Raw genomic sequence first — 27,459 nt, 5'->3', positions numbered from 1 at the left:
ATTTTTATCAACAAAATTGGTATTTCTTTGCAAAAAATTGCTTTCCACCCAGTCAGTTACTTTCACGAGGGTTGGTGTCCCTGCCTGTCAGCGTGACAAACATCTGATTGTCAAAAAAATGTCACGCGGAAGTGTAAGTAAACAAAAACAATCCTCTCCAAGTGTAAAAAATGATATGGACAAGTATGAAGTTATTAAATTATTGGGCGAAGGATCGTTTGGACGAGTTTACAAAGCGAAAGTAATCGCAGATTCATCTTTTGTTGCCTTAAAAGTTATCTGTAAAGTGAGTTAAAAACTGAGGCTCGAACTCGTTCAAATTTATTTCATTTAGGGTCGAAGATCGAACAAGGAAATAATTGGTCTACGAAGGGAATGTGAAATTCAAAGACATTTGCATCATCCCAATATTATACAAATGCTTGATTCGTTTGAAACTCCAAATGAGGTGAGACAATTTTTCCCAAGTTCTTTTCGTTTTTTAAACAGATTTTCAATGTACCGTACAAATGTTAGGCAACCAACACCAAATCTGGTGATTTTCGTGTTAATTTGGTGAAAACTGTATAAACATTTTGTTTAGTGATTTTAGAAAAATGCTTTTTATACAAACAATCACATTTACAAAAATTTTGATTCACTGTTCAACGTCTGTTGTTATTTTTATTTAAGTATGATTTAACAAATTAAATGGGATAGTAGAGACAAGATGGAGTTTATTTTTTTTTTAATAAATAAAAAACCAATGTAAATTAGTCTGCTATCCCAGTAATGATTTAAATCATACTTAAATTTACAAAAATTGTAAAAAGTTGTGGTGACACCAGAAATCTAACAGTATTCCTCCAACATATGTTAAATTATTTTTATGTTTAATTATTTGTAGAATTTGTGTTCGCAATGAAATTACATTTTTTCATGTTATTTTTTATTATTTTTTCAGTTTTCTTTTATTTTCGTATCGTTTAACTGCTTGTCTCATAATTTTTTCTTTCTATCTTCGTTTAATTTTGTGTGTTTTCTTTTATGCCTTTTTTGCATTTTTTTATTTTGTTTTTTTTTAATTTTGTGGGTTTATTTCTCCTGCGACATTATTCTATTCGTTGCTTTAGCATTTCTTTTTCATATTACCATTGCTTTACTTTTTGTTTTTTTTTACCTTTTGCTATATTTCTTTCATATTATATTGTCTTCAGTTTATGGCTTCGTCTTTTGTAGTTTGTCGTTTGTGGTTTATTCTGTTCTTTTTTTTCTATTCTACCGAGTGCTCAAAAACCGACGCACCAACTTATTGGAATATGGTAGAGAATTGCTTACATATAACGGTAAAATTAGTAAAAAAATTCTTTGTATTAAAATTATTGATAAATAATTATATTAATTATATTATATATAATATATATATATATATATATTATAAATATATATATATATTATAAAAAATATATATAATTATAAATATTAATTATATTTAATTAGATGATATGTGGCAACGTTGTCTAACAGTGATGATCGCAATAGAACTTAATCAACAATAAAAATAAATTATTTTTGAAACGGTTTCCTAAGTAATAATTCCCAATGTTGACACATCTACAAATTGTGATTTTTTTGACGAATTTTATTTTTTTTAATTAAAAAATCTGCTAAAGTCTGATAGGAAATTTAAAAATAATTATTCATTGTTGTGTTAGGGAACGATTACTTAGTGTGAAACATAAAACTATTAAAAAATAATGAAAACTGAAGAAGTTTACAAAATAAGTTTGTAGCTCCATATTTTTTAAAATATGACATTAGGAATTTTTTCAAGATTTTTTCCGTGATCTACACATGCTTCTCAACAGCGTACCACTGAGTTGGTGCGCCAGTTTTTGAGCATCCTGTATAGTTCTATACAGTTTTATTCTATTCTATATAGTTTTTTCTTAATCATCCTTTTTTTACATTTTCAATAATGTTTTTTGAGGCCATCTTTTCCAATTTTTTATTTTTTTATTTAAAATTTAGATTTTTTGTCTTTATTGGTTATTCTTTATTTTCTTATTTTCTCTTTCAAGTAATTTCGTAAAACAATTTTTATTTCCTTGTACTGTTTTTTCCTTATTATTTTTGCCTATTATCTATTAATGATCTTGTTGCTAAATTAAATTGTTGTAATCAGTTGATCAGACGATCTAAAAATTTTTGTTTGAAACACCAAATAAAGAGAGACAATTTTTCCTTATATTTTACTAAGTTCTTTTCGTTTTTTAAACAAAGATTTTCAATATAGTGTATAAATGTTAGGCAACCAACACCAAATCTTGTGATTTTCGTGTTAATTTGATGAAAACTGTGCAAAAATTTTGTTTGGTGATTTTAGAAAAATGCTTTTTATACCAACAATCACATTTACAAAAAATTGTATTCACTGTTCAACGTCTGTTGTTATTTTTATTTAAGTATGATTTAATAAATTAAATGGGATAGCAGAGACAAGATGCAGTTAATTTTTTTATATAAATAAAAAATCAAAGTAAATTGCTCCTTGTCGGCTATTCTAGTAGTGAATCAAATTATCCTTAAATTTACAAAAATTGAAAAATAATGTTTGTGAATTACGCAGGACTGAGTTGTGGTGACACCAGAAATCTAACACAATTTGAAATCAGGAAACCAGTTACAATCTGAGTATTCCCCCAACATATTTAAAATTATTTTTATGTTTAATTATTTGTAGAATTTTTGTTCGCAATGAAGTTATTATTTTTTCAGTTTTCTTCTATTTTCGTATCGTTTGACTGCTTGTCTCACCATTTTTTTCCTTCTGTCTGTTAAGTGAAGGGGGCGCTGCTGTTGAAATTGGCGGGAAATGATGACGCGTGAGGCGCGTACGGGCAACGCCTAGTTAGTTGGAAGGACACTGTGGAAGTGTCAATGTCGTTGTTGAATCTAATTTGCTAATAAATTAGTTTTTGGGTGAATTCCGAGTTTCATTTACAGAGCAGCGGTAGGATATTGCTCAAATAATCGTTTCCGATAGAGAGTGGTGAATTGTGGTGATTTTGTGAGGAATTTGTGGGTCGCCAAGGCAAGGGCCAAAAATTGAAGTTTTGGGAATCTGTACCGTTTCATTCGTAACAAAATTGTGTTTTACTACTTGAAATCGAACAAATCAATCGGGTGCTAGCCGAATTTATCTGATTTTTCTGATTTCTGACGAGTTCTAGGAGTTACGCAACCACACGCTGTCAATTTTCATTTGGGTGTGGCTCAAAAGGCGCGAAAAGTTTTCTGATGAGATTTTCGCAATGGGGCGTCACAGGTACCGAGGAAATGTGGACTCGGACGACTCGGACTCAAGTGACGATGAGCCACGGCCGAAAAGGTCCGCGCCTGGGGTCTCCACTACAGTAAATTCACCCCCAGTTTCGGCCGAGTCCGCTAGAATCGCGAGACTTGAGCAACTTGTGGAAAACTTGAATCGACGTTTGCTAAACCGCAATTTTGAGCACACATCAGGACAAGTTGGCATTAAAAGTGACCTGATTCCTGAATTCGCTCCAGGAAACCCCAATTTTAGTACCACTAAGTGGTTGCATAAAATTGACCAGTTGGCTCTCGTGAACGGTTGGGACGAACGTACAACGATTTACGGCATGATAAGTCGACTCAAGGGGTTGGCCAAGGAGTGGTACGACAATCTCGATCCCTCAGCATACGACCGGAGCTGGGATGAATGGAAACGTTTGTTACAAGCCACCTTCCCCGATCACCACGATTATGCTTCCACACTTCGTAAGCTAGTGAATAGGGTGAAGGAAGATGGTGAAACCTGGGCACAATATTATTTTGGGAAATTAAATCTGTTGCAGGCTTGTGACATAACAGGAACGAATGCAGTCTCCTGTCTTATTGATGGAATCACTGACGTGACTCTCAGAAATGGGGCTAGAGCAGGGCGTTACGTTACACCCGAAAGCTTGTACGCTGAGTATTTGTCGACTCTGAGATCCGAAGGTGACAAGCGGGATACGCTCGCAAAGCAGGCGCCTCGGGAAAGGAGGAGGTTCCTTCCAAGTCGAGTCGAAACACAAAAACTGTATTCGTCAGTTCGGTGTTACAATTGTCGTAATCGAGGACATGTTGCGACAAAGTGCCCGAAACCAAGAATTGAGTGCAAGAAATGTGGTCGCATTGGACATGTGGATGCTGAGTGCCGACGTGGTAACGTAGTAAAAGAAAACATGTCTAAGCAGGCACTAACGACAAGTGTAGCTGACGCAAGTAATAATAAGAATTATTACATAGACATTAAGGTTAATGGTAAGCCGACGCGAGCTTACATTGACTCAGGAGCTGAACCGGTCCTTGTCAAGCAAAGTGTTGCTAGAGAATTGGGACTGATGTGGCAGCCAAGTTTACATTTGATTCGTGGTTATGGCCAGGGAATCACCAAAGTGCATGGGGAAGTCGAAGTAGAGCTAGAAGTGGATCTTGTCAAGGCAAACGTAAAAGCTTTGATCGTCGAAGACAGTGCACAACGTGTGCCTGTCATAGTGGGACAGACCTTCCTGAATGCGGGTGCTAATACGATTATAGCAAATGAGGAAGCTGTGAGAGTAGTTGACGGAAACAACGAATCGATCCAAGCATTTCTAGGCCAACTTCCGACACGAAAAGTTGCACTTTGGGCGGAAGAGGAAACAGTGATCCCTCCTCAATCCATTGGTTGCATACGAATCAAGGCAAAAGACGATGGGTGGAAAGGAGCTTATTACGTTGAAGGGTGTCAACGTCCGAGACCAGGGTTCGAACACGTTGTTCATCGGTGTGTCACATGTGATGGAGGCCTAGTGACCGTTCGCAATCTATCGCACCAAGATCTGGTCTATCGAAAGGCGCAAATCGTTGCGAGAGCTGAGCCTTGCGAGCAGGAAAGGACAGCTACGACGGTGAGTGTGTTTTCTGTGGGGAAGGTTGAGGTAAAGAGTTTTCAACGGTGGGAACTTCTTACACAAGTCAATAAGAATCTAGACCCGGCTCAGTTCGAGCAATTGTTACAACTCGTTAACGAATTTCGAGATTGTTTTGCACGAAATGTAGCGGAAATAGGTGCCACAACTGCGGCAGAAATGAAGCTAACTTTGACTGATGATAAACCTGTAATTTATCGTCCTTATCGGTTATCGCATCACGAAAGAAGAATTGTTCGAGACATAGTAAATGACTTGTTAGGTAGCGGAGTCATACGAGAATCAGACTCGCCATATTCGAGTCCCATACTGTTGGTGCGGAAGAAAGATGGGCAACACCGTATGTGTGTTGATTATCGACAATTAAATTCGAAAACAATCAAAGATCGCTTTCCGTTACCACGAGTAGATGAACATTTGGATAAACTAAAAGGTGCAAAGTTTTTCACCACACTAGATCTCGCGAGTGGGTACTATCAGATCCCAATGGCCACCGAATCGATTCCAAAGACAGCATTTGTTACGCCTGATGGGCATTACGAGTTTGTCCGCATGCCTTTTGGTCTAGCCAACGCTCCGGCAGTGTTTCAGCGAGCTATGAATAAGGTGTTGGGTCCATTACGGTTTCAGACCGCTTTTTGTTACATAGATGATCTTCTGATACCTTCCAAAGACTTTGAAACAGGTCTTAACAATTTACGAACGGTGTTTCAATTGCTTCGACAGTTCGGATTGACTCTAAAGCTGAGTAAATGTTGCTTCTTTGGAAGTCAAATAGAGTATTTAGGGCATGAGATCAGTGCGGAAGGCATTAAGCCAGGCGAGACAAAAATCAAAGCGGTGACAGCTTTTCCCAAACCAACAGACGTACACAAACTTAGGCAATTCTTAGGTTTGTGTGGGTACTTTCGAAAGTACGTGAAAGATTACGCAACAATAGCAAGTAGTTTGACGAGTCTCCTAAAGAAAGGCAGTGCATTTGTTTGGGAAGAAGCACAAGAGCGGGCTTTTCAGACTTTAAAAGACATCTTGACGAGCAGACCAGTTCTTGCAATTTACGACGCGGAAGCTGAAACGGAGTTACACACTGACGCTTCTAAAGTTGGAATTGGTGGCATTCTGTTGCAACGACAAGGTGATGGATCTTTGCGTCCAGTTATGTTTTTCAGCCGACAGACGACCAAAGAGGAACAAAGGTACCACTCGTACGAGCTAGAAACGCTAGCGGTGGTCTGTTCTCTCAAACATTATCGAGTATACTTGTTGGGGCTTCAATTCAAGGTGATCACAGACTGTAATGCTTTACGAACAACCCTTACCAAGAGAGATTTGATTCCACGAATTGGGAGATGGTGGTTGTTGACTTCTGAGTTCGACTTTACTGTAGAATACAGACCTGGCAGTAAAATGAGTCACGTTGACGCTTTGAGTAGAAATACGCTGTTCAAATGAAGGATGCGAGATGCGCATTGTTGAAGGAAATATTGGAAAAATCACCGACTAACGCTGAAGAGCGTGCCATTCACAAAGAGTATAAACTAAAAGATGGTCGAGTATTCAAACAGACTGAGTCAGGATTAAAATGGGTCGTACCAAAAGCGGTAAGACGCCAGATTTTATTAGCACACCACGATGGAATTGGCCATTTATCGAATGAGAAAACTTTGGCATCTGTGTCGAAATCTTATTGGTTTCCTTCAATGCGGAGGTATGTTCATAAATATATTTCTAGCTGCTTGGAGTGTCTCTACAATAAGGAAGCCGGAGGAAAACAGCCAGGATTTTTGAATCCCATACCTAAGAATTCGCAACCATTTGACACATTGCACATGGATCATTTGGGACCATTTGTAAAGAGCAAATCACATAATTCTTATCTTTTAGCTATTATCGATGCATTTACTAAATTTGTCTTTCTCAGGGCCGTGCCTAATACTAAGGTGGGCCCTGTTTTATCATTTTTAGCTTCTCTTACAGGAATGTTTGGTGTACCTAAACGTATAATAGCCGATCGTGGGGCTTGTTTTTCTAGCAAAAAGTTTAAGACACATTGTACCGATTTAAACGTTAAATTAGTACTAACCGCGACTGCCACACCACGGGCTAATGGCCAGGTGGAGCGATTAAATCGTACGATTTTATCTCAGCTTGCTGCTAGCTCGAGAGAAGAAGAGAAATGGGATGACTTTGTGAGTAGAATTAGTTGGGGTATTAATTCTACGCCGAATTCGACTACGGGCAAAAGTCCATACGAATTGTTGTTGGGGTATACACCTCGACATGCTAATGACTCAATCCTCACCAACGTGGTGACAGAGGGTGTTCATGATGGTGATTTGCCACGGACACGAGCAGACGTTGCTCAGCGTGTCGAAAAGGAACAGCAGAAGCAAAAAGAGCGTTATGACAAGCGACGCTGTGCCCCAAAGAGATTTAATGTAGGTGATCTCGTGTTGGTACGCACCACGCGAGCTTCAAACGAGGGCAAAAGTCGGAAGCTGTTACCTAAATATTCGGGACCGTACCGAATTCAGAAAGTGCTCGACTACGATAGGTATGTCGTGACGGACATGCCGGGGGCGACGCGTTCCCAAAAACGATATGAGGGTGTTCACTCAGTGGACAAATTGAGACATTACGTTGTCGCCACGACGAGTGGAGACGAAACAATAGGCGATGTCAGTGACGAATGACTGAGTTCGCTGTGAAGCTGAGTGAAGTTCAACGTGAACTCACGATTTTGGGCCCAAATGTTGTTTTTAAGCGCTTTACGTTGAAACTCATGAGTTAATGATTTGTTGTTGTTGTTATTGTTCTTGTTCTTGTTATTGTTCTTCTACTTATTCTTGAGGTTACTGATCTTGTTGGTGTTGGTGTTCTTATTGTTGTTGTTGTTGGTGTTCTTATTGTTGTTGTTCTTAATTAATTCTCAACGTGAGAAACACGATTATGATTATTTTCAGATTCATTCTCAACGTGAGAAACACGATTATGATTATTTTCAGATTCATTCTCAACGTGAGAAAAACGATTATGATTATTTTCAGGTTGTTTATAAATAGTTCTTAAGTGGGACTCGGGCTGTAGATGTATACTACGGCTCGGATACATGGTATTGGTTAATTACTTGTTTTAGAAACACCGGTGGTTCCCCGAGGACGTGGAACACGGAAGCGTGGCCGACTGTTAAGTGAAGGGGGCGCTGCTGTTGAAATTGGCGGGAAATGATGACGCGTGAGGCGCGTACGGGCAACGCCTAGTTAGTTGGAAGGACACTGTGGAAGTGTCAATGTCGTTGTTGAATCTAATTTGCTAATAAATTAGTTTTTGGGTGAATTCCGAGTTTCATTTACATGTCTTCGTTTTTTTGTGTGTTTTTATGTCTTTTTGCATTTTTATATTTTATTTTTTTTAATTTTGTGGGCTTATTTCTCTTGCGACATTATTCTATTCTTTGCTTTAGCATTTCTTTTTCATATTATTATTGCTTTATTATTTTATTTTTTTACCTTTTGCTATATTTCTTTCATATATATTGTCTTCAATTTTTGGCTTCGTCTTTTGTAGTTAGTTGTTTGTGGTTTCTTCTGTTCTTTTTCTTCTATTTTATAATTCTATATAGTTTTTTCTTAATCATCCTTTCTTTACATTTCCAATAATGTCTTTTGCGGCCATCTTTTTTCCAATTTTTATTTTTTTATTCGATTTTTTGTCTTTATTGGATACTCTTTATTTTCTTATTTTCTCTTTCAAGTAAAGTTTTTCTTTCCTTATACTTATTTATATTGTTCAATTTTTTCCTATTATCTATTAGCGATCTTGTCGCTGAATTAAATTGTCGTAATCTGTTGTATGCGGACGATCTAAACATTTTTGTTTTAAACACCAAATGAGGTGAGACAATTTTTCTTTTCGTTCTTTTCGTTTTTTAAACAAAGATTTTCAATATAGTGTACAAATATTTGACAACCAACACCAAATCTGGTTATTTTCGTGTTAATTTGGTGGAAACTGTGTAAAAATTTTGTTTGGTGATTTTAGAAAAATGCTTTTTGTACCAACAAACACATTTTCAAAAATTTTGATTCACTGTTCAACGTCTGTTGTTATTTTTATTTAAGTGTGATTTAATTGTCTGGTATAGCAGACAAGACGCTGTTTATTTTTTTCTGCTAGCCCAGTAATTAATTAAATCATACTTAAATTTACAATTGTAATAATGTTTGTGAATTATTTACACGTCTGAGTTGTGGTAACACCAGAAATCTAACACAATTTAGAATCAGGAAACTACAATTTCTCGAACATATTTTACATAATTTTTGTATTTAAGTTTTTGCAGAATTTGTCTTCGCCATGTAATGTTTTCTTCTATTTTCTTAGCCTTTAATTGTTTGTCTTACCATTTTTTTCCTTATGTCCTCGTTTCATTCCGTATGTTTTCTTTATGTCTTTTTTGCATTTTTTAATTTTTTTTTTTAATTTTGTGGGTTTATCTCTCCGGCGACATTTTGCTTTGTCATTTCTTTTTTATATTATCATTATTATTTGCGTTTTTTTATTTTGCTATATAATTTTTTATACAGTCTTTAATTTTTGGCTTCGTCTTTTGTCTAGTTCGTTTTTGTGGTTTCTTATGGTCCTTTTCTATATATCCTTTATCTCGTCTTTTCTTTTTTACTATTTTTTTATAGTTTTTTATCTTCCTTTCTTTCCATTTTCAATACTGTCTTCTGCGGCCACATTTTTTCCAATGTTTTATTAATCCAATTGTTTTTAGATTGTTTTGTCTTTATTGGTTACTTTTTATTTTCTTATTTTCTGTATCAAGTAATTTTGTAAAACAATTTTTCTTTCATATCTCTTACAGTTTTTGAAAAAATCACAAAAAAGAGATTTTACTTCGTAATTTTCATAGCTAATCAAGTAGACTTTGCAAAGTGGTCAACAATAATGTTAAACTTCAATATTTTCTTTAGTTTTTATCTGGTTTATTATCGAATAAGCAATAAAACTATTAATATTTAATTATGGTTTATTATAACATATTGAATTATGTAAAGTAACTCAATCAGTCTGGCATGGCATTTTGAACTTCCTGAATGAAAATGGTAAACAAATCGAGCATTTCTTTTAATTAATAGCACAATTTTATCGTATTTTTCGAAAGTTTACTTGTTTAAAAATGAAAATAATAAGCCAAAATTCAGTTTTTAACTCTAAGAGATAGATATAGAAGATGTTAATAAAAGTCATAGTAGCCTTGCAACTTGACAGTTGACAATCCTGAAGATTTGAGAAGATCCTTCGAAGCTTTGGCTATCAAATGCAAAAAGAATTTTTCACTTACTGTAAACGGTTCACGAGCTGTGATATTTTAAATGAACCCCTGCAAATGAAAATTTGTTTAAAAAAAATGACATACGTTAAAAACCATGACAGTAGTAACAACGAAAGTACATACATTTTACTCAGATTTACGAAGCGAATTCAAATATGTAATTAAACTAATGTGGTTACTATTTAAAATTTTAAAGTTGGCGCCAGTTTCTCGTAGTTTCGGAAATACAGCAATTTTGAAAATAATTTAGTTGTATTCAGGATGGTCGATTTAGATCGTATACAAAATTTTTTCTACTTCGGTTTCGTACTCAGGTCATTACGATACGCTATTTGCGTATCGTAATATCTAACGGAGTGCTATAATAATTACACTAAAAACTAGGGTAATTTAGTTGGATAATGTTGACATCCTAGTTTTTTGACATTTTTCTGAGAGAACTGTCAGTGTCAATCGGCAAACTCGTATCATAATATATAGTTCATTTTTTTAATAAATCAACTGTCAGTGTCAAAATTCTGATAAAGACCAGACTATATCACCATCAAAGTTCATGTCCAACCACTTTTGAAACTGGCTGTATTCTGTATTTGATATTTTGAACACCAGATTTGACATTTTTGAAAATTGGACGTCAGTTTTAGTCGTTAATTCCTTGAGTCTAAAAGAGAAATTGAATTTTTCAGGTAAAAAATTACACCAACCTTAATTCAAAAAAATTCCTATTTATGATAATGCCAACCTGACGGCTTTTAGACAGACTATACTATAATTTCTCAATTTTTTTCTTTTGTTTCCATGGAAACCTATGAGATAAGGCCTATGACTACTGAATTTCTCAAAACAAAAAGTTATTGTGACTTGAAAACTATTAAACATAAGTATAGGAAATGTTAATACAGATCAATGCAAAATTAAATTCTGTACCATTTAATGAAATAAAACTTGTGGCATTACATTTAAAAAAAAATAGTTATGGGTGCTTCAAGTTCTAAAAACTAAACTTTAAGGGCTGGTTTACAGTTTAAGATTTAATTTAGAATTAAGCTAATTCTATTTAAAATGCATTGACAAATGTTTAGTTAATCTTGAATTAAAATGTGATTGCAATTAAAATGTTCTGTAAACCGGCTCTAAACATTTGGGATTTGTTATTATTTTTTAGAAATATGAAAACACCAGAGGAAAGACATAGGCATCCTATTTCAACTGAGCTGAAAAATATTTCCTAATTAAAAAAAAATAATTTCAGACTATAATTATTATTGTGGGGTTTAGACGGAACATCTTGTAGATCTCACCCAAACTAAAATTCGTTGCAGTTTTTTATTTTTTTTTACTTTTTGTTCCCTTTTCTTTAAATTTGTATGAACACTGACCACTAATACACCTCCAATTCTTGTTTCAGATTGTAGTCGTGACCGAATTCGCCCAAAAAGAACTAAATACAGTTCTGGGCAAAGAAGGTTATTTGACAGAAGAACGTGCAAGTCCAATTATTTGGGACTTAGTATCAGCTCTCAATTATTTACATTCTCATCGTGTTTTACATCGGTGACAAAACACAATAATTTATGCCAGTTTTTTTAACACGCAGTTTTAGCGACCTGAAACCGCAAAACATTCTAATTGATTCAAAAAACCGCGCGAAATTATGCGACTTTGGTTTTGCGCGAAATATGAGCACTGGAACTCACGTCTTAACCTCAATTAAAGGAACGCCTCTTTATATGGCACCAGAATTGATTGAAGAACAACCGTATGATTATAAAGCTGACTTGTGGTCACTTGGTTGTATTATGTACGAGTTGTTAGTGGGAGCGCCGCCATTTTGTACGGCGTCCATTTTGCATTTGATTCGATTGATTCGACACGAACAGATCCGATGGCCTACTTTGGTTTCGGAAAGTTGTGTCTCTTTCCTCAAAGGGCTTTTACAGAAAGATCCCTTGAAGAGAATCAATTGGGAGCAAATTTTGAATCATGATTTTGTCAAAGGACACATTTTGATTTGTAATGACTCGACTAACATGCCCTTGACTCGAGCCCTGTCTGAAAATACGCTACAAGTGCAAGAACAGCAAAGAAAAGAGCGAATGACTAACAAGGTGAAATCAAGCGAATCGAAAGTTTCAACACAAGACTTGAAAAACAATAATTTATCATCATCGGTTCGAAATGACACTTTTATTGAAGAAAATCATCCGATTGAAACTGAAGAATGGATTGTTTTTTTGCAAAAATCAATGGAGGAAGTTATCGGAGGTGAACTCACTTCGTTGACACAAACATACCTAACTAACATAATTGTGTCACCGTTACGTAACACTAACACAAGTCCGAAAGTGTTGGTTTATGTCGCTAAACTTTTATCGTTACCTTTCGCTCTTCGAGGAATTTCACACGAGACCAAGGAACAAATCAAAAAAGTGTTTCTCGAAGTGAAGTTGGTTCCAAATTTGATTTACTCCTCCAAAAAAATAATGAAAGTCTTGGACAGTTCCAATGATGAAACGACTTACAAAAATATAGCTGATTTAACAGAGGAAGATTTTGAAGCACTTGAATGTGTCTATATGTTGATTACACATTTGGTGCATTTGGATAACGAGTTTTTGAGTCAATTGTGTGATTCCATCGCTGTTTTGAATGTGTATGCGATTTTGAAATCGTTTCTTTTGATTTGCAAAAATCGATTACAACTGGTTATGGATTTGTTGGCGATTTTGACGCATGTTTTGCGCGTTTTTCCCGAACATTTTGAACTAGTCGATCGAATTGTTTTGAGTGAAGGGAAAAGTGTAAATTTTGTGGAATTGTTGCGACATAATAATCCCCTGATGCAAGAACGGACGTGTTTTTTTCTTTTGTTTTTAGGCAAACATTTGCCAACCAATAAGGTGGAAGTTTTTTGGAATGAAACTGTGAGAGAGACTTTGGAAGCTCTAATGTACGATTCAATTGGAAGTGTTAGGAATGTAAGTTTAGTTCGAATGCAGAATTTGAATTTTAATCATTTTTATTCTAGGCTGCTGATCGCACTGTTGAAGAACTTAGGTGTAAAGATTTTTATAAACTGTCTATTGTGAAACCAACTTGATTTTAATAAAAACTTATTATTTTTTGTTATGGTTTTTTATTTACCTTTTTGTGTTTTTTTTTATCAATGTAGCTTTATTTACACATTACTAAAAAAAACAGATTTTTGTTTGAAAAAATCTTATAAAATTTGGCATAAAATAGGAGTAAAGCCACAAGTTACTATTTTTTTAATTACAAATCCAGTCAATAGGAAAAATTTATCGTTCGAAAACTACCGACAAAACAAAAATGGTGGATGCGTCGGGGAAAATATTTTCTTTAAAAAATTATAAATCATTGATTGATATAAAGAAATGTTTAAAATTTACTTTAACTTGTTCGAAAACTACCGACAAAAAAAATGCAATTAAATTAGAATTAAAAATATTTTACAAAAATGGTGGATGCACCGGGAAAATATTTTCTGTAAAACATTATAAATCACTGATTGATATAAAAAATTTTTGAATTTTACTTTAATTTGTATGAAAACTACCGACAAACAAGATGCAGTTAAATTAGGTTTAAAAATATTAAAAAAAAATGGTGGATGCGCCGGGAAAAATATTTTCTGTAAAAAATTATAAATCATTGATTGATATAAAGAAATGTTTAAAATTTATATTTACTTATTCGAAAACTACCAACAAATAAGGTGCAGTTAAATTAGAATTAAAAATATTTTACAAAAATGGTGTATGCACCGGGAAAATTTTTTGTAAAAAAAATAATTTACTGATTGATATAAAAAAATGTTTGAAATTTACATTAACGTGTACGAAAACTACCGACAAACAAGATGCAGTTAAATTAGAACTAAAAATATTTTACAAAAATGGTGGATGCACCGGGAAAATATTTTCTGTAAAAAATTATAAATCACTGATTGATATAAAAAATTTTTGAATTTTACTTTAACTTGTACAAAAACTACCGACAAACAAGATGCAGTTAAATTAGGTTTTAAAATATTTAAAAAAAAATGGTGGATGCGCCGAGAAAAATATATTCAGTAAAAAATTAATAAATCACTGATTGATATGAAAATGTTTGAATTTTATTTGAACTTGTACGAAAACTACCGACAAATAAGATGCAGTTAAATTAGAATTAAAAATGATTTACAAAAATGGTGGATGCGCCGGGAAAATATTTTCTGTAAAAAATTATAAATCATTGATTGATATAAAGAAATGTTTAAAATTTATATTCACTTATTCGAAAACTATCAACAAACAAGATGCAGTTAAATTAGAATTAAAAATATTTTGCAAAAATGGTATGCGCCGGGAAAATTTTTTGTAAAAAAAATAATTTACTGATTGATATAAAAAAATGTTTGAAATTTACATTAACGTGTGCGAAAACTACCGACAAACAAGATGCAGGTAAATTAGGATTCAAAATATTTTACAAAAATGGTGGATACGACAGGAAAAATATTTTTTGTAAAAAATGTAAATCACTGATTGATTTAATCTTTGAAATTTACTTTAACTTTTACGAAAACTACCGACAAATAAGATGCAGTTAAATTAGGTTTAAAAATATTTGACAAAAATGGTGGATGCGCCGGGGAAAATATTTTCTGTAAAAAATTAATAAATCTCTGATTGATATCAAAAATGCTTGAGTTTTATTTTAACTTGTATGAAAACTACCGACAAATAAGATGTAGTTAAATTAATTAGTATTGAAAATATTTTACAAAAAGAGTGGATGAGCCGAAAAAAAAATGTGCTGTAAAAAATTATATATCATTAATTGATATAAAAAATGTCTGAAAATTTCTTTTACTTGTACGAAAACTAGCGATAAACAAGATGCAGTTAAATTAGGGTTATAAATATTTTAGAAAAATAATGGATGCGCCAGGAAAAATATTTTTTGTAGAAAATTTATATATTACTGATTAATATAAAAAATTTTTGAATTTTACCTTAACTTGTACAAAAACTACCGATAAACAAGATCAGTTAAATTAGGATTGAAAATATTTTACAAAAATGGTGGATGCGCCGGGGAAAATATTTTCTGTAAAAATTTATTAATTACTGATTGATATAAAAAATGTTTGAAAAATACTTTAACTTGTATGAAAACTACCGACAAACAAAATGCAGTTAAATTGGGATTAAAATATTTCACAAAAAGTGTGGACGCGTCGTGAAAAATGTTTTCTGTAAAAAATTTATAAATTACTGATTGATATAAAAAAAGTTTGAAATTTACTTTAACTTGTTCGAAAACTACCGACAAACAAGATCCAGCTAAATTTGGATTACAACTATTTTACAAAAAGGGTGGATTCGCCGGAAAAATATTTTCTGTACAAAAATTAAAATTATTTATTTATCTATCCTGTTCAAAAATATAAGAAAACAGAATTAAATAAAACAACAATTAATTGAAAATGATTGATATAAAAAATGATGCAGTTAAATTGGGATTATTTTTTTACAAAATTGGTGGATGCGTCGAGGAAAATATTTTCTGTAAAAAATTTATAAATTACAGGTTGATATAAAAAATGTTTGAAATTTACTTTAACTTGTTCGAAAACTATCGATAACTAAGATGCAACTAAATTAGGATTAAAAAAATATTTTAAAAATGGTGGATGCGCCGGGGAAAATATTTTTTGTAAAATAGTTATAAATCACTGATTGATATAAAAAATGTTTGAAATTTACTTTAACCACCAACAAACAAGATGCAGTTAAATTAGGATTAAAAATATTTTACAAAGATGGTGGATGTGCCGGGAAATATATTTTCCGTAAAAAATTTTAAATCACTGATTAATATACAATTTATTTTTCAAAAATGGTGGACCGAAAGTTTCAACACAAGACTTAAAAAACAATGATTTATCATTATCCGTTCGAAATGACTTTTTTATTGTAGAAAATCATTCGATTAAAACTGAAGAATGGATCGTTTTTTTGCAAAAATCAATGGAGAAAGTTATCGGAGGTGAACTCACTTCGTTGACACAAACATACCTGACTAACATAATTGTGTCACCATTACGTAACACTAATACAAGTCCAAAAGTGTTGGTTTATGTCGCTAAACTTTTATTGTTACCTTTCGCTCTTCGAGGAATTTCACACGAGACCAAGGAACAAATCAAAAAAGTGTTTCTCGAAGTGAAGTTGGTTCCAAATTTGATTTACTCCTCCAAAAAAATAATGAAAGTCTTGGACAGTTCCAGTGATGAAACGACTTACAAAAATATAGCTGAATGTGTCTATATGTTGATTACACATTTGGTGCATTTGGATAACGAGTTTTTGAGTCAATTGTGTGATTCCATCGCTGTTTTGAATGTGTATGCGATTTTGAAATCGTTTCTTTTGATTTGCAAAAGTCGATTACAACTGGTTATGGATTTGTTGGCGATTTTGACGCATGTTTTGCGCGTTTTTCCCGAACATTTTGAACTAGTCGATCGAATTGTTTTGAGTGAAGGGAAAAGTGTTAATTTTGTGGAATTATTGCGACATAATAATCCCTTGATGCAAGAACGGACGTGTTTTTTTCTTTTGTTTTTAGGCAAACATTTGCCAGCCAATAAGGTGGAAGTTTTTTGGAATGAAACGGTGAGAGAGACTTTGGAAGCTCTAATGTATGATTCGATTGGAAGTGTTAGGAATGTAAGTTTGGTTCGAATACAGAATTTGGATTTTAATTATTTTTATTCTAGGCTGATGATCGCACCGTTGAAGAACTTAGGTGTAAAGATTTTTATAAACTGTCTATTGTGAAACCAACTTGATTTTAATAAAAACTTATTATTCTTATGTTATGGTTTTTATTTACCTTTTTGTGTTTTTTTTATCAATTTAGCTTTATTTACACATTACTAAAAAAAACAGATTTTTGTTTGAAAAAATCTTATAAAATTTAGCATAAAATAGGAGTAAAGCCACAAGTCATTATTACATTACATTACATTACATTAATTACAAATCCAGTCAATAGGAGAAATTTATCGTTCGAAAACTACCGACAAAACAAAAATGGTGGATGCGCCGGGGAAAATATTTTCTGTAAAAAAATATAAATCACTGATTGATATAAAAAAAATTTGAATTTTACTTTAACTTGTACAAAAACTACCGACAAACAAGATGCAGTTAAATTAGGTTTAAAAATATTTAAAAAAATGGTAAATGTGCCGGGAAAAATATAATCAGTAAAAAATTAATAAATCACTGATTGATATAAAAATGTTTGAATTTTATTTGAACTTGTACGAAAACTACCGACAAATAAGATGCAGTTGAATTAATTAGTGTCGAAAATATTTTACAAAAAGAGTGGATGAGCCGAAAAAAAAATTGCTGTAAAAATATTATATATTATTGATTGATATAAAAAATGTCTGAAATTTTCTTTAACGTGTACAAAAACTATCGATAAACAAGATGAAGTTAAATTAGGATTCAAAATATTTTACAAAAATGGTGGATGCGCCTTGGAAAATATTTATATCTGAAATTTACTTTAACTTTTACGAAAACTACCGACAAATAAGATGCAGTTAAATTAGGTTTAAAAATATTTGACAAAAATGGTGGATGCGCCGGGGAAAATATTTTCTGTAAAAAATTAATAAATCTCTGAGTGATATCAAAAATGCTTGAATTTTATTTTAACTTCTATGAAAACTACCTTCAAATAAGATGTAGTTAAATTAATGAGGATTGAAAATATTTTACAAAAAGAGTGGATGAGCCGAAAAAAAAAGTGCTGTAAAAAAATTATATATCATTAATTGATATAAAAAATGTCTGAAAATTTCTTTAACTTGTACGAAAACTAGCGATAAACAAGATGCAGTTAAATTAGGATTATAAATATTTTAGAAAAATAATGGATGCGCCAGGAAAAATATTTTTTGTAAAAAATTTATATATTACTGATTAATATAAAAAAATGTTTGAATTTTACCTTAACTTGTACAAAAACTACCGATAAACAAGATCAGTTAAATTAGGATTGAAAATATTTTACAAAAATGGTGGATGCGCCGGGAAAAATATTTTTTGTACAAAAATTAAAATTATTTATTTATCTATCCTGTTCAAAAATATAAAAAAACAGAATTAAATAAAACAACAATTAATTGAAAATGATTGATATAAAAAATGATGCAGTTAAATTGGGATTATTTTTTTACAAAATTGGTGGATGCGTCGAGGAAAATATTTTCTGTAAAAAATTTAGAAATTACTGATTGATATAAAAAATGTTTGAAATTTACTTTAACTTGTTCGAAAACTATCGATAACTAAGATGCAACTAAATTAGGATTAAAAAATGTTTTAAAAATGGTGGATGCGCCGGGGAAAATATTGTTTGTAAAATAGTTATAAATCACTGATTGATATAAAAAATGTTTGAAATTTACTTTAACCACCAACAAACAAGATGCAGTTAAATTAGAATTAAAAATATTTTACAAAGATGGTAGATGTGCCGGGAAATATATTTTCCATAAAAAATTCTAAATCACTGATTGATATACAATTTATTTTTCAAAAATGGTGGACCGAAAGTTTCAACACAAGACTTAAAAAACAATGATTTATCATTATCCGTTCGAAATGACTTTTTTATTGTAGAAAATCATTCGATTGAAACTGAAGAATGGATCGTTTTTTTGCAAAAATCAATGGAGGAAGTTATCGGAGGTGAACTCACTTCGTTGACACAAACATACCTGACTAACATAATTGTGTCACCGTTACGTAACACTAATACAAGTCCAAAAGTGTTGATTTATGTCGCTAAGCTTTTATCGTTACCTTTCGCTCTTCGAGGAATTTCACACGAGATCAAGGAACAAATCAAAAAAGTGTTCGTCTTAGTGAAGTTGGTTCCAAATTTGATTTACTCCTTCAAAAAAATAATGAAAGTCTTGAAAAGTTCCAGTGATGAAACGACTTACAAGAATATAGCTGATTTAACAGAGGAAGATTTTGAAGCACTTGAATGTGTCTATATGTTGATTACACATTTGGTGCATTTGGATAACGAGTTTTTGAGTCAATTGTGTGATTCCATCGCTGTTTTGAATGTGTATGCGATTTTGAAATCGTTTCTTTTGATTTGCAAAAGTCGATTACAACTGGTTATGGATTTGTTGGCGATTTTGACGCATGTTTTGCGCGTTTTTCCCGAACATTTTGAACTAGTCGATCGAATTGTTTTGAATGAAGGGAAAAGTGTTAATTTTGTGGAATTATTGCGACATAATAATCCCCTGATGCAAGAACGGACGTGTTTTTTTCTTTTGTTTTTAGGCAAACATTTGCCAGCCAATAAGGTGGAAGTTTTTTGGAATGAAACTGTGAGAGAGACTTTGGAAGCTCTAATGTATGATTCGATTGGAAGTGTTAGGAATGTAAGTTTTGTTTGAATGCAGAATTTGCATTTTAATTGTCTTTATTCTAGGCTGCTGATCGCACCGTTAAAGAACTTAGGTGTAAAGATTTTTATAAACTGTCTATTGTGAAACCAACTTGATTTTAATAAAAACTTATTATTTTTATGTTATGGTTTTTTATTTACCTTTTTGTGTTTTTTTATCAATGTAGCTTTATTTACACATTACTAAAAAAAACAGATTTTTGTTTGAAAAAATCTTATAAAATTTGGCATAAAATAGGAGTAAAGTCACAAGTTATTATTTTTTTAATTACAAATCCATTCAACAGGAGAAATTTATTGTTCGAAAACTACCGACAAAGAAGATGCAGCTAAATTAGGAATAAAAATATTTTACAAAAATGGTGGAGGCGCCGGGGAAAATATTTTTTGTAAAAAATGTATAAATTGCTGATTGATATAAAAAAATGTTTGAAATTTACTTTAACTTGTACGAAAACTACCGACAAACAAGATGCAGGTAAAATAGGATTAAAAATATTTTACAAAAATGGTGGTTGCGCCGTGGAAAATATTTTCTGTAGAAAATGATAAATCTTTGATGGATAGAAAAAATATATGAATTTTATTTTAACTTGTACGAAACCTACCTGCTGTTAAATTAAGATTAAAAATATTTTACAAAAATGGTGGTTGCGCCGGTGAAAATTTTTTTTGGAGAAAATGTATAAATTGCTGATTGATATGAAAAAATATTTGAAATTTACTTTTACATATTCGAAAACTACCGACAAATAAGATGCAGTTAAATTAGGATTGAAAATATTTTACAAAAATAGGGGATGAGTCGAAAAAAATTGCTGTAAAAAATTATATATTATTGATTGATATAAAAAATGTCTGGAAAGTACTTTAACTTGTGTACGAAAACCACCGATAAACAAGATGCAGTTAAATTAGGATTATAAATATTTTACAAAAATGGTGGATGCGCCAGGAAATATATTTTCTGTAAAAAATTATAAATCACTGATTGATATAAAAAATGTTTGAAATTTACTTTAACTTGTACGAAAGCTACCGACAAATAAGATGCAGTTAAGTTAGGATTAAAAATATTTTACAAAAATGGTGGATGCGCCAGAGAAAATATTTTCTGTAAAAAATGATAAATTTTTCCGAGTCAGATGTTAGAATTAGTCGTTAAAATTTGCAAACAAATACTACAAAGATTTCCCCTAAAAGAGAATATTTTACAGAAATTAATTTGTTTAGACCCGAAAACAATTAAATTAGGTACAATACCATGTTGTAGTATTTTTTCCAAGTTTAATTGAAGATAAAAATTTACAAAATTTAGACAGTGAGTGGCGACTGTTAAGAAATACGCCACAAATTTCTTGTTTTCCAGACGACGTTCTGTTATTCTGACAAGAAGTTAAAGAATTAAAAATGGGTGACGAAACACTGTTATTTAGCATTTTATGATAACTTATGTTTTTAAGTTATTAATATTTTTTATACTACCTCATTCTTCTGTGATTAATTTAATGAATAAAGGTGAGAATTCTCACCTGAGGATGACCACTTTGTGGTTGAAACGCGTAGTGTTTGTGTGTCGGGTTTTTTTAAAGTTTGTTTTATTTAGTTTCCACGCCAAGGAAATCCAACAAGAAGTAATTTAATGAAGACAAACCAAAGAAATAAATTAGATTCAAGTACAATTTCTGGATTTCTGCATACCAAAAGTTTTATTGGCAGAAAAAATTGTCACAATTTTGAAATCATGAAAAATTAATTCAGTCTATGAACAGCCACAATTTGTACAAATTCAAATTTCGCCATATTTGAAATGTAACACCACTGATTTCTATCCCAATTTGTTTCCAACGGACGTATATGAAACAAAATTTCGAAAATTGACGTTCAATATCCCAACTTTCCCAATTCGGAAATAAAATTAACTAGACGCCCTCTGGTGATGACTTTTGAACTATGTCGAAAACAGTAAAGAAATTTTCGTGATGCCACATTTAACTGACATTTAATGAATTGTTCAACAATTTTGCGTGTATAGTGTTAATTACTTACAATAGAAAGAATTAGTTTAAAAGTACGTGGTGGTAAATACTAGCGTTGACTTTGGTTCTGTAGTTTTTCGTGGTATAAAGTGTTTATTGTTTGAACTTGAAAGTGGATAGAAAGTGAAAAATATTTAAATTTTGATTACAAAGTGTTATCAAACAGTTGTCTAATTAAAGATTATAAGTAATGGATCACAGCGAACACAAAGTTTGGCTCAAGAAACCAATAAATTAGTGAAGTGTTATGAATTTTAGGTTAGAATTTTCCACTGAAAAAATCATGAAATGCTGCGGTAAATCTACAAAACTACAATAAAGATCAACAACTGCTGATACATTTAAACGTAAATTATGCCAAAAGGTAGGCTTTTCAATGTATTTTTAATAGTTTTCCAATAAAGAAAGTGAACCAAACAGTCATTCGTTATTCGTGTTTTCCTCGTCATCTCTCATTTGTCAACATAAGTTTCTTGCATCAAAGATGCAATAATCGTTCCGCATAGGCAATGTAATAATTGTGAAGCCCCAAAATTCGACAACGCTCAAAATATCCGAATAAACATTTTCCCGCCATTTATGCTTACTGTTTTCGACCTAGCTCAGTGGCGCCCCCAACGGTAATTTTACTTCCGAATATGGGAACACTAGTCACAGATTAGAGGTTACCACAAATTTGCCGCTCTTTTCTCGCGCGCTGTGAGGCTTGTTGACCTTGGACATGTATATTAATAAATAATATCACTATATTAGTCACATTTGCTGTAACGACAAAAATATTTTTATTAATATATTTAATCGCATTTTTTTTGTCGGTAGTTTTCGAACAAGTTAAAGTAAATTTTAAACATTTCTTTATATCAATCAATGATTTATAATTTTTTAAAGAAAATATTTTTCCTGACGCATCCACCATTTTTGTTTTGTCGGTAGTTTTCGAACGATAAATTTCTCCTATTGACTGGATTTGTAATTAAAAAAATAATAACTTGTGGCTTTACTCCTATTTTATGCCAAATTTTATAAGATATATATATATATATATATATATATATATATATATATATATATATATATATACAAAGTTAATACATAACATCACATTTAAAATCATTAAAATACTCATCATATGAGTAAAAAGCTTTTTTAGAGAGGTATCTTTTTATAACCTTTTTAAATTTATTTGTCTTTAGCTTGGCAATATCATCAGGCAACGCATTAAAAAATTTTATTCCTAGGTTTCCGGTGCCGTTTTCGGAGCTTTTTAAGCGAACACTGTGTAGGCAAATTTTATCTCTGTGACGTGTACTATATTCGTGAATGTTACTATGTGATTTAAAATTCTCTATGTTAGATTTTATATAATTTAAACACTGATAAATATACATACAAGGAACAGTAAGTATATTAAAATTCCTGAAAACATATTTGCAGTCTTCTCTATATTTTAGACCTCCTACTATACGGATAGCTCGACGTTGTAATCTGAAAATTGTAGAAATGGAAGCAGAATGACCCCATACTAATAGTCCATAACTGATGTGACACTGGCATAATGAATAAAATGCAGTTTTTAGAGTTTCAGAAGGAACTTGATCTTTTAAATTGCGAAGTGCAAAAATACCACTACAACGTAATTTTGCAACCTTTTCTGAATGTGTATTAAACCTCAATGAGGAGTCAAGAAAGATTCCTAAAAATTTTGTAGATCCTTCCACAAAATGTATTTTTTTCTTTAATGAAAAAACCAATGTATTTGTTTTATTTTTGTTTAATGTTAATTTATTGGATTCGAACCAAGACAAAGCCTTTGACTGTGCATCATCTACGATTTTTAACGCTGTAGACAGATTTTCGTTTTTTTCCATTAGAGTTGTATCATCTGCAAAATGTATACTTTTATTTTCCATATATGAAGAAAAATCATTTATATAAATAATAAAAAGAAGTGGCCCAAGTACAGAGCCTTGGGGCACTCCTAATTCAACACTATTTTTGCCTGAGTCAATTCCTTTGTGTCTTACAAGCTGTGATCTGTTGCTTAAAAATGATGCTATCATTTTACAACTACTAGGTAGCAAGTTATAAAAATATAATTTTCGTAATAAAATGTGGTGATGAACGCAGTCAAAAGCCTTGGAGAGGTCAAGAAAAGTTCCTATACCATAGCTTCCTTCTTCCAAACAATCTGTCATATATTTTACAAATTTGGTAACTGCACCAATTGTATTTCGGCCCTGTCTAAATCCAAATTGACTGTCTGTGAATAGATTATTGACTTCAAAATGATGAACTAATTGCAAGTATAAGACTTTTTCAAGTACTTTGGAAAAAATTGGAAGTAAAGATATTGGTCTATAGTTATTAACAACGTTAACGTCCCCTTGTTTCAAGAGTGGTATTACCACAGCTATTTTTAGACAGTCTGGAAAAATAGAAGTAGTAATACAAAAATTAATTAAACGAGTTAAAGGAGACACTATAAGATCTTTAATATACTTAATAATACGAGTGTTTAAGTTATATATATCCATAGAGTTACTAGATTTCAGCGCAGGAAACCTCAGAGAATGCAAAATTTACTCTAGAATCTAAATCTGAACAATGAAACATCATTATATTTATGGGATCTATTGCTTTATCTGGTAGTCCCTTTGCCAGTTCTGAAGCAATAGAAGAAAAAAAGTCGTTAAAAGCGTCGCTACTAATGTTGCTGTCTTTACTATTCTCGTCAACATGTTTCCTTGACGCACAAGAATTATTTATAATATTGTCATCTAAAATCCGTAATTTATTTTTTAAAAGTAGTAAATCTTTGTCAAACCAATTCACAACCATACTGTTTTTAGATTTATATTTCACCTTAATTTCCGGGAAGGCACGATCACACTTCTCACTTATAACATCAATAAATTTTTCAAACTTACAATTTATATCTAAAGAAGCGTCATGAATAAAATCCCAGTCAGCAAATTCCAGCAATGAGAATAATATTCCTTTACCATTATCCGTTATTGGTCTAATTTTTTTTACAGTGTTACAGTTATTCAACGAACTGGGTAAACTAGCTTTTAGGACAATACCTAAGTGATCTGACAACAAAGTATTTGTGGATTCTACATGACAAGTAGTAATATTTAAATTAGTAAATACATTATCAATACAATTAGAACCTCTAGTTGGAAATTTGACGAGAGGCTCTAAACCATATTCATAGAATAAATTACATAAGTGGGTTTTTTGAGAACAATCACTATTAAAAAGAATATTAAAATCACCGGATAAAATTACATAATTATTTAAAAAGTTAATGTTATCCAACATTTCGTCCATTATTTCTATAAACATATTAAAATCACCAGAAGGAGGCCTATAAATGTTAACAAAAATGGTACTCAACGATTTTGCTTCAAGTGCTGAGTTCCAAAGTCGTGAAATTTTTTCTGGTCAGGAGCATTGAGCCACCGTGTGAACTGGTTTTTCTACTGAAAGTAGATTTTATAGAAAAGTTACTGAAGTTTAGCCCCACCACTTCTTCTTCTTTTAACCAATGCTCACTGACTGCTACTATGGAGTACATCTCATCTTCAATCAACAGTTCAAATTCGGATATCTTCGATCGCAGAGACTGAGCATTTATGACCAACATCTTCAAGTCTTCCCGCCTAGGAACTATGAAGTTTTCCTTGCATGTTGCTTCTTCTGAAAAAACTCTCGAATATGGACACCACTAGGCCACAGGGATGGATCCAAAACATTCGTTTTGTTTGTCGAATAAACGGAAACCTTGAATGAAGAATATTCTTCCGGATGTTTGGAAGGCAGAGCTTCACATTGGATTTCGGGAAAATCTGCTTTCAAGAAATCTACGATGTCATTTATTTCTGTGTCAGGATGCAGTCTATACACATGCAGATGATGCATTTTTGGAGCCAATCGGAGTTGTCCGTTTTGTTGCTGCTCACCAACAATTGTCAATTTTCTCCTTGGTTTTCTAACGACCGAAGTCCCTTCTTGGCTGGTTTCCTTGTCCCCCGTCACCGCAGTCACCAAAACCTTCTTCTGTAATTTTTTTTTTTTTCGGTAACCAAATGTCCTTTGTTCACCACTGTCGCAAAAGTTTCAGCGTCATCACCAAGTGTAGACTTGGTTGCTCTATGTTTATTTTGAGCATTTCTTTTGGGTTTATCCATGGGCACCTTGTTATTATTTACCGGCTCAGCTGATGTCGATGCCGTAGCTATCACTGCTTCTATCGCTGTTTCTTTCTCTTTATTATCATGGTTGCTGACATTGGAAGATGGGTTTTTTAGCCATTCAATGTGTTCGTTCAATAAATTGATTTTACCGTGCAATTCTTTGATTAGAGCATTCTTTTGTTTAATTACGAAGTGAAAGATGCGAATGTCAATGGCTTTCTCAGTGGCTAACTCGCTAATTGCGTCCAAAAATTCATGGTCTTCGTCATCAGCATTGACTTCGTTATCACATAAAACATTGTCACAACACGACACAGTTGCTTCGTCAATAACTGTTATCCCCTTATACAACTGGGCACAACTAGTGTGGAACACACATAAGCAATTTACACATTTTGCAATACTATTTGTTGCTGGTTTCTTGCATCTTTTGCAAGAGTTCGGCTCACATGTATGCATAGCAGTAGGCGCCATCTTTTCTTTTATACAGAGTGGCCTAGCACTGCTCCCGTCTTCTATAGCTCAGTTATTAGTAAAGTTACACTTTTGATATTTTGTAGACGTTATTTATACCTTAAGACGTATTTCAGAATAATATTTTTGATTATACAGAGTGTCCCAAAAAAAACATGACGTCATAATAATAATTTTTAATGCTTTTCTAACTTCTTACATGTCCCGAAAGTTTCTTTAATCAGTTCAGAGATTACTGATAAAAAAATAAAAACCAAAAAAAAAATAGAAACGGTGCTTTCTTGATGACCATATTAGTACGTACGTCACGGCCAAGGTCTAACAGACTTATTAATTATGTTTGATTGTCTGAATGATTACAGGTTGTTTACAATTTATTTTCAAACTTCTTAAATTTTAAAGCCTTTTATTTTGCTTATTTCAAATGGCAACAAAGAAACGTACAAATGAATGACAAATTTTTAATGATTTTTTTATTATGACAATCAGTTCCAAAGACAAAAGACAATATCCACTTATACTCTAATATACTATTAAATTTACGAAATTAGAAGAAAAATTGTACGTAATTTGTTTCCTGTGCTCACTCGTTTTGATAAAGAAATCGGTCATTTTATAACTTAGGTAATCAGTAATTTTTATTCTTTTCGTAACTGATTACGTATACAGAGTGATTCAAAAGTACCGATCAATCTCTTGGGTGCTGATAAAGAACATCAAACTGAATCAAAGTTCCTATGACAAAAAATTGTTTCAACATTTTTTCACAAGATATAGCCGTCTAACGTTTTATTTTTTAATAAAGTTTTCGTTGCTTCAAATCATATTTTACGTTGGTTGAAAACAATTTTACTTCATTTTTGTGCGTAAATGAACGTCTTACATCACGATACAAAAGTTTGTCCGTTACTTTTAAGTCACTCTGT

At 32.1% G+C, this 27,459-nt stretch overlaps 1 protein-coding gene and 1 long non-coding RNA gene across 2 annotated transcripts; both read left to right on the top strand.

Annotated features, from left to right (window-relative positions):
- The first annotated feature begins 118 nt into the window (after positions 1 to 118).
- fu (fused) lies at positions 119 to 19,942 on the top strand. Its single transcript, XM_064354724.1, has 7 exons — positions 119 to 286; positions 335 to 448; positions 11,708 to 11,853; positions 11,903 to 13,277; positions 13,328 to 13,358; positions 18,960 to 19,795; positions 19,846 to 19,942. Exons 1-7 carry the CDS (start codon positions 119 to 121, stop codon positions 19,915 to 19,917), a joined length of 2,742 nt encoding a protein of 913 aa, XP_064210794.1. The 3' UTR covers positions 19,918 to 19,942.
- Positions 16,116 to 17,186, top strand: LOC135265303 (uncharacterized). The gene is made up of 2 exons (XR_010332905.1): positions 16,116 to 17,039; positions 17,090 to 17,186. It is a non-coding gene; the product is annotated as an uncharacterized LOC135265303 (long non-coding RNA).
- Positions 19,943 to 27,459: the final 7,517 nt, after the last annotated feature.

Source organism: Tribolium castaneum, chromosome 2 (assembly GCF_031307605.1).
Source record: "Tribolium castaneum strain GA2 chromosome 2, icTriCast1.1, whole genome shotgun sequence".
Taxonomy (NCBI): domain Eukaryota; kingdom Metazoa; phylum Arthropoda; class Insecta; order Coleoptera; family Tenebrionidae; genus Tribolium; species Tribolium castaneum.
Note: the sequence above shows the minus strand (reverse complement) of the source record. Positions and strands in the feature narration are given on the sequence as shown.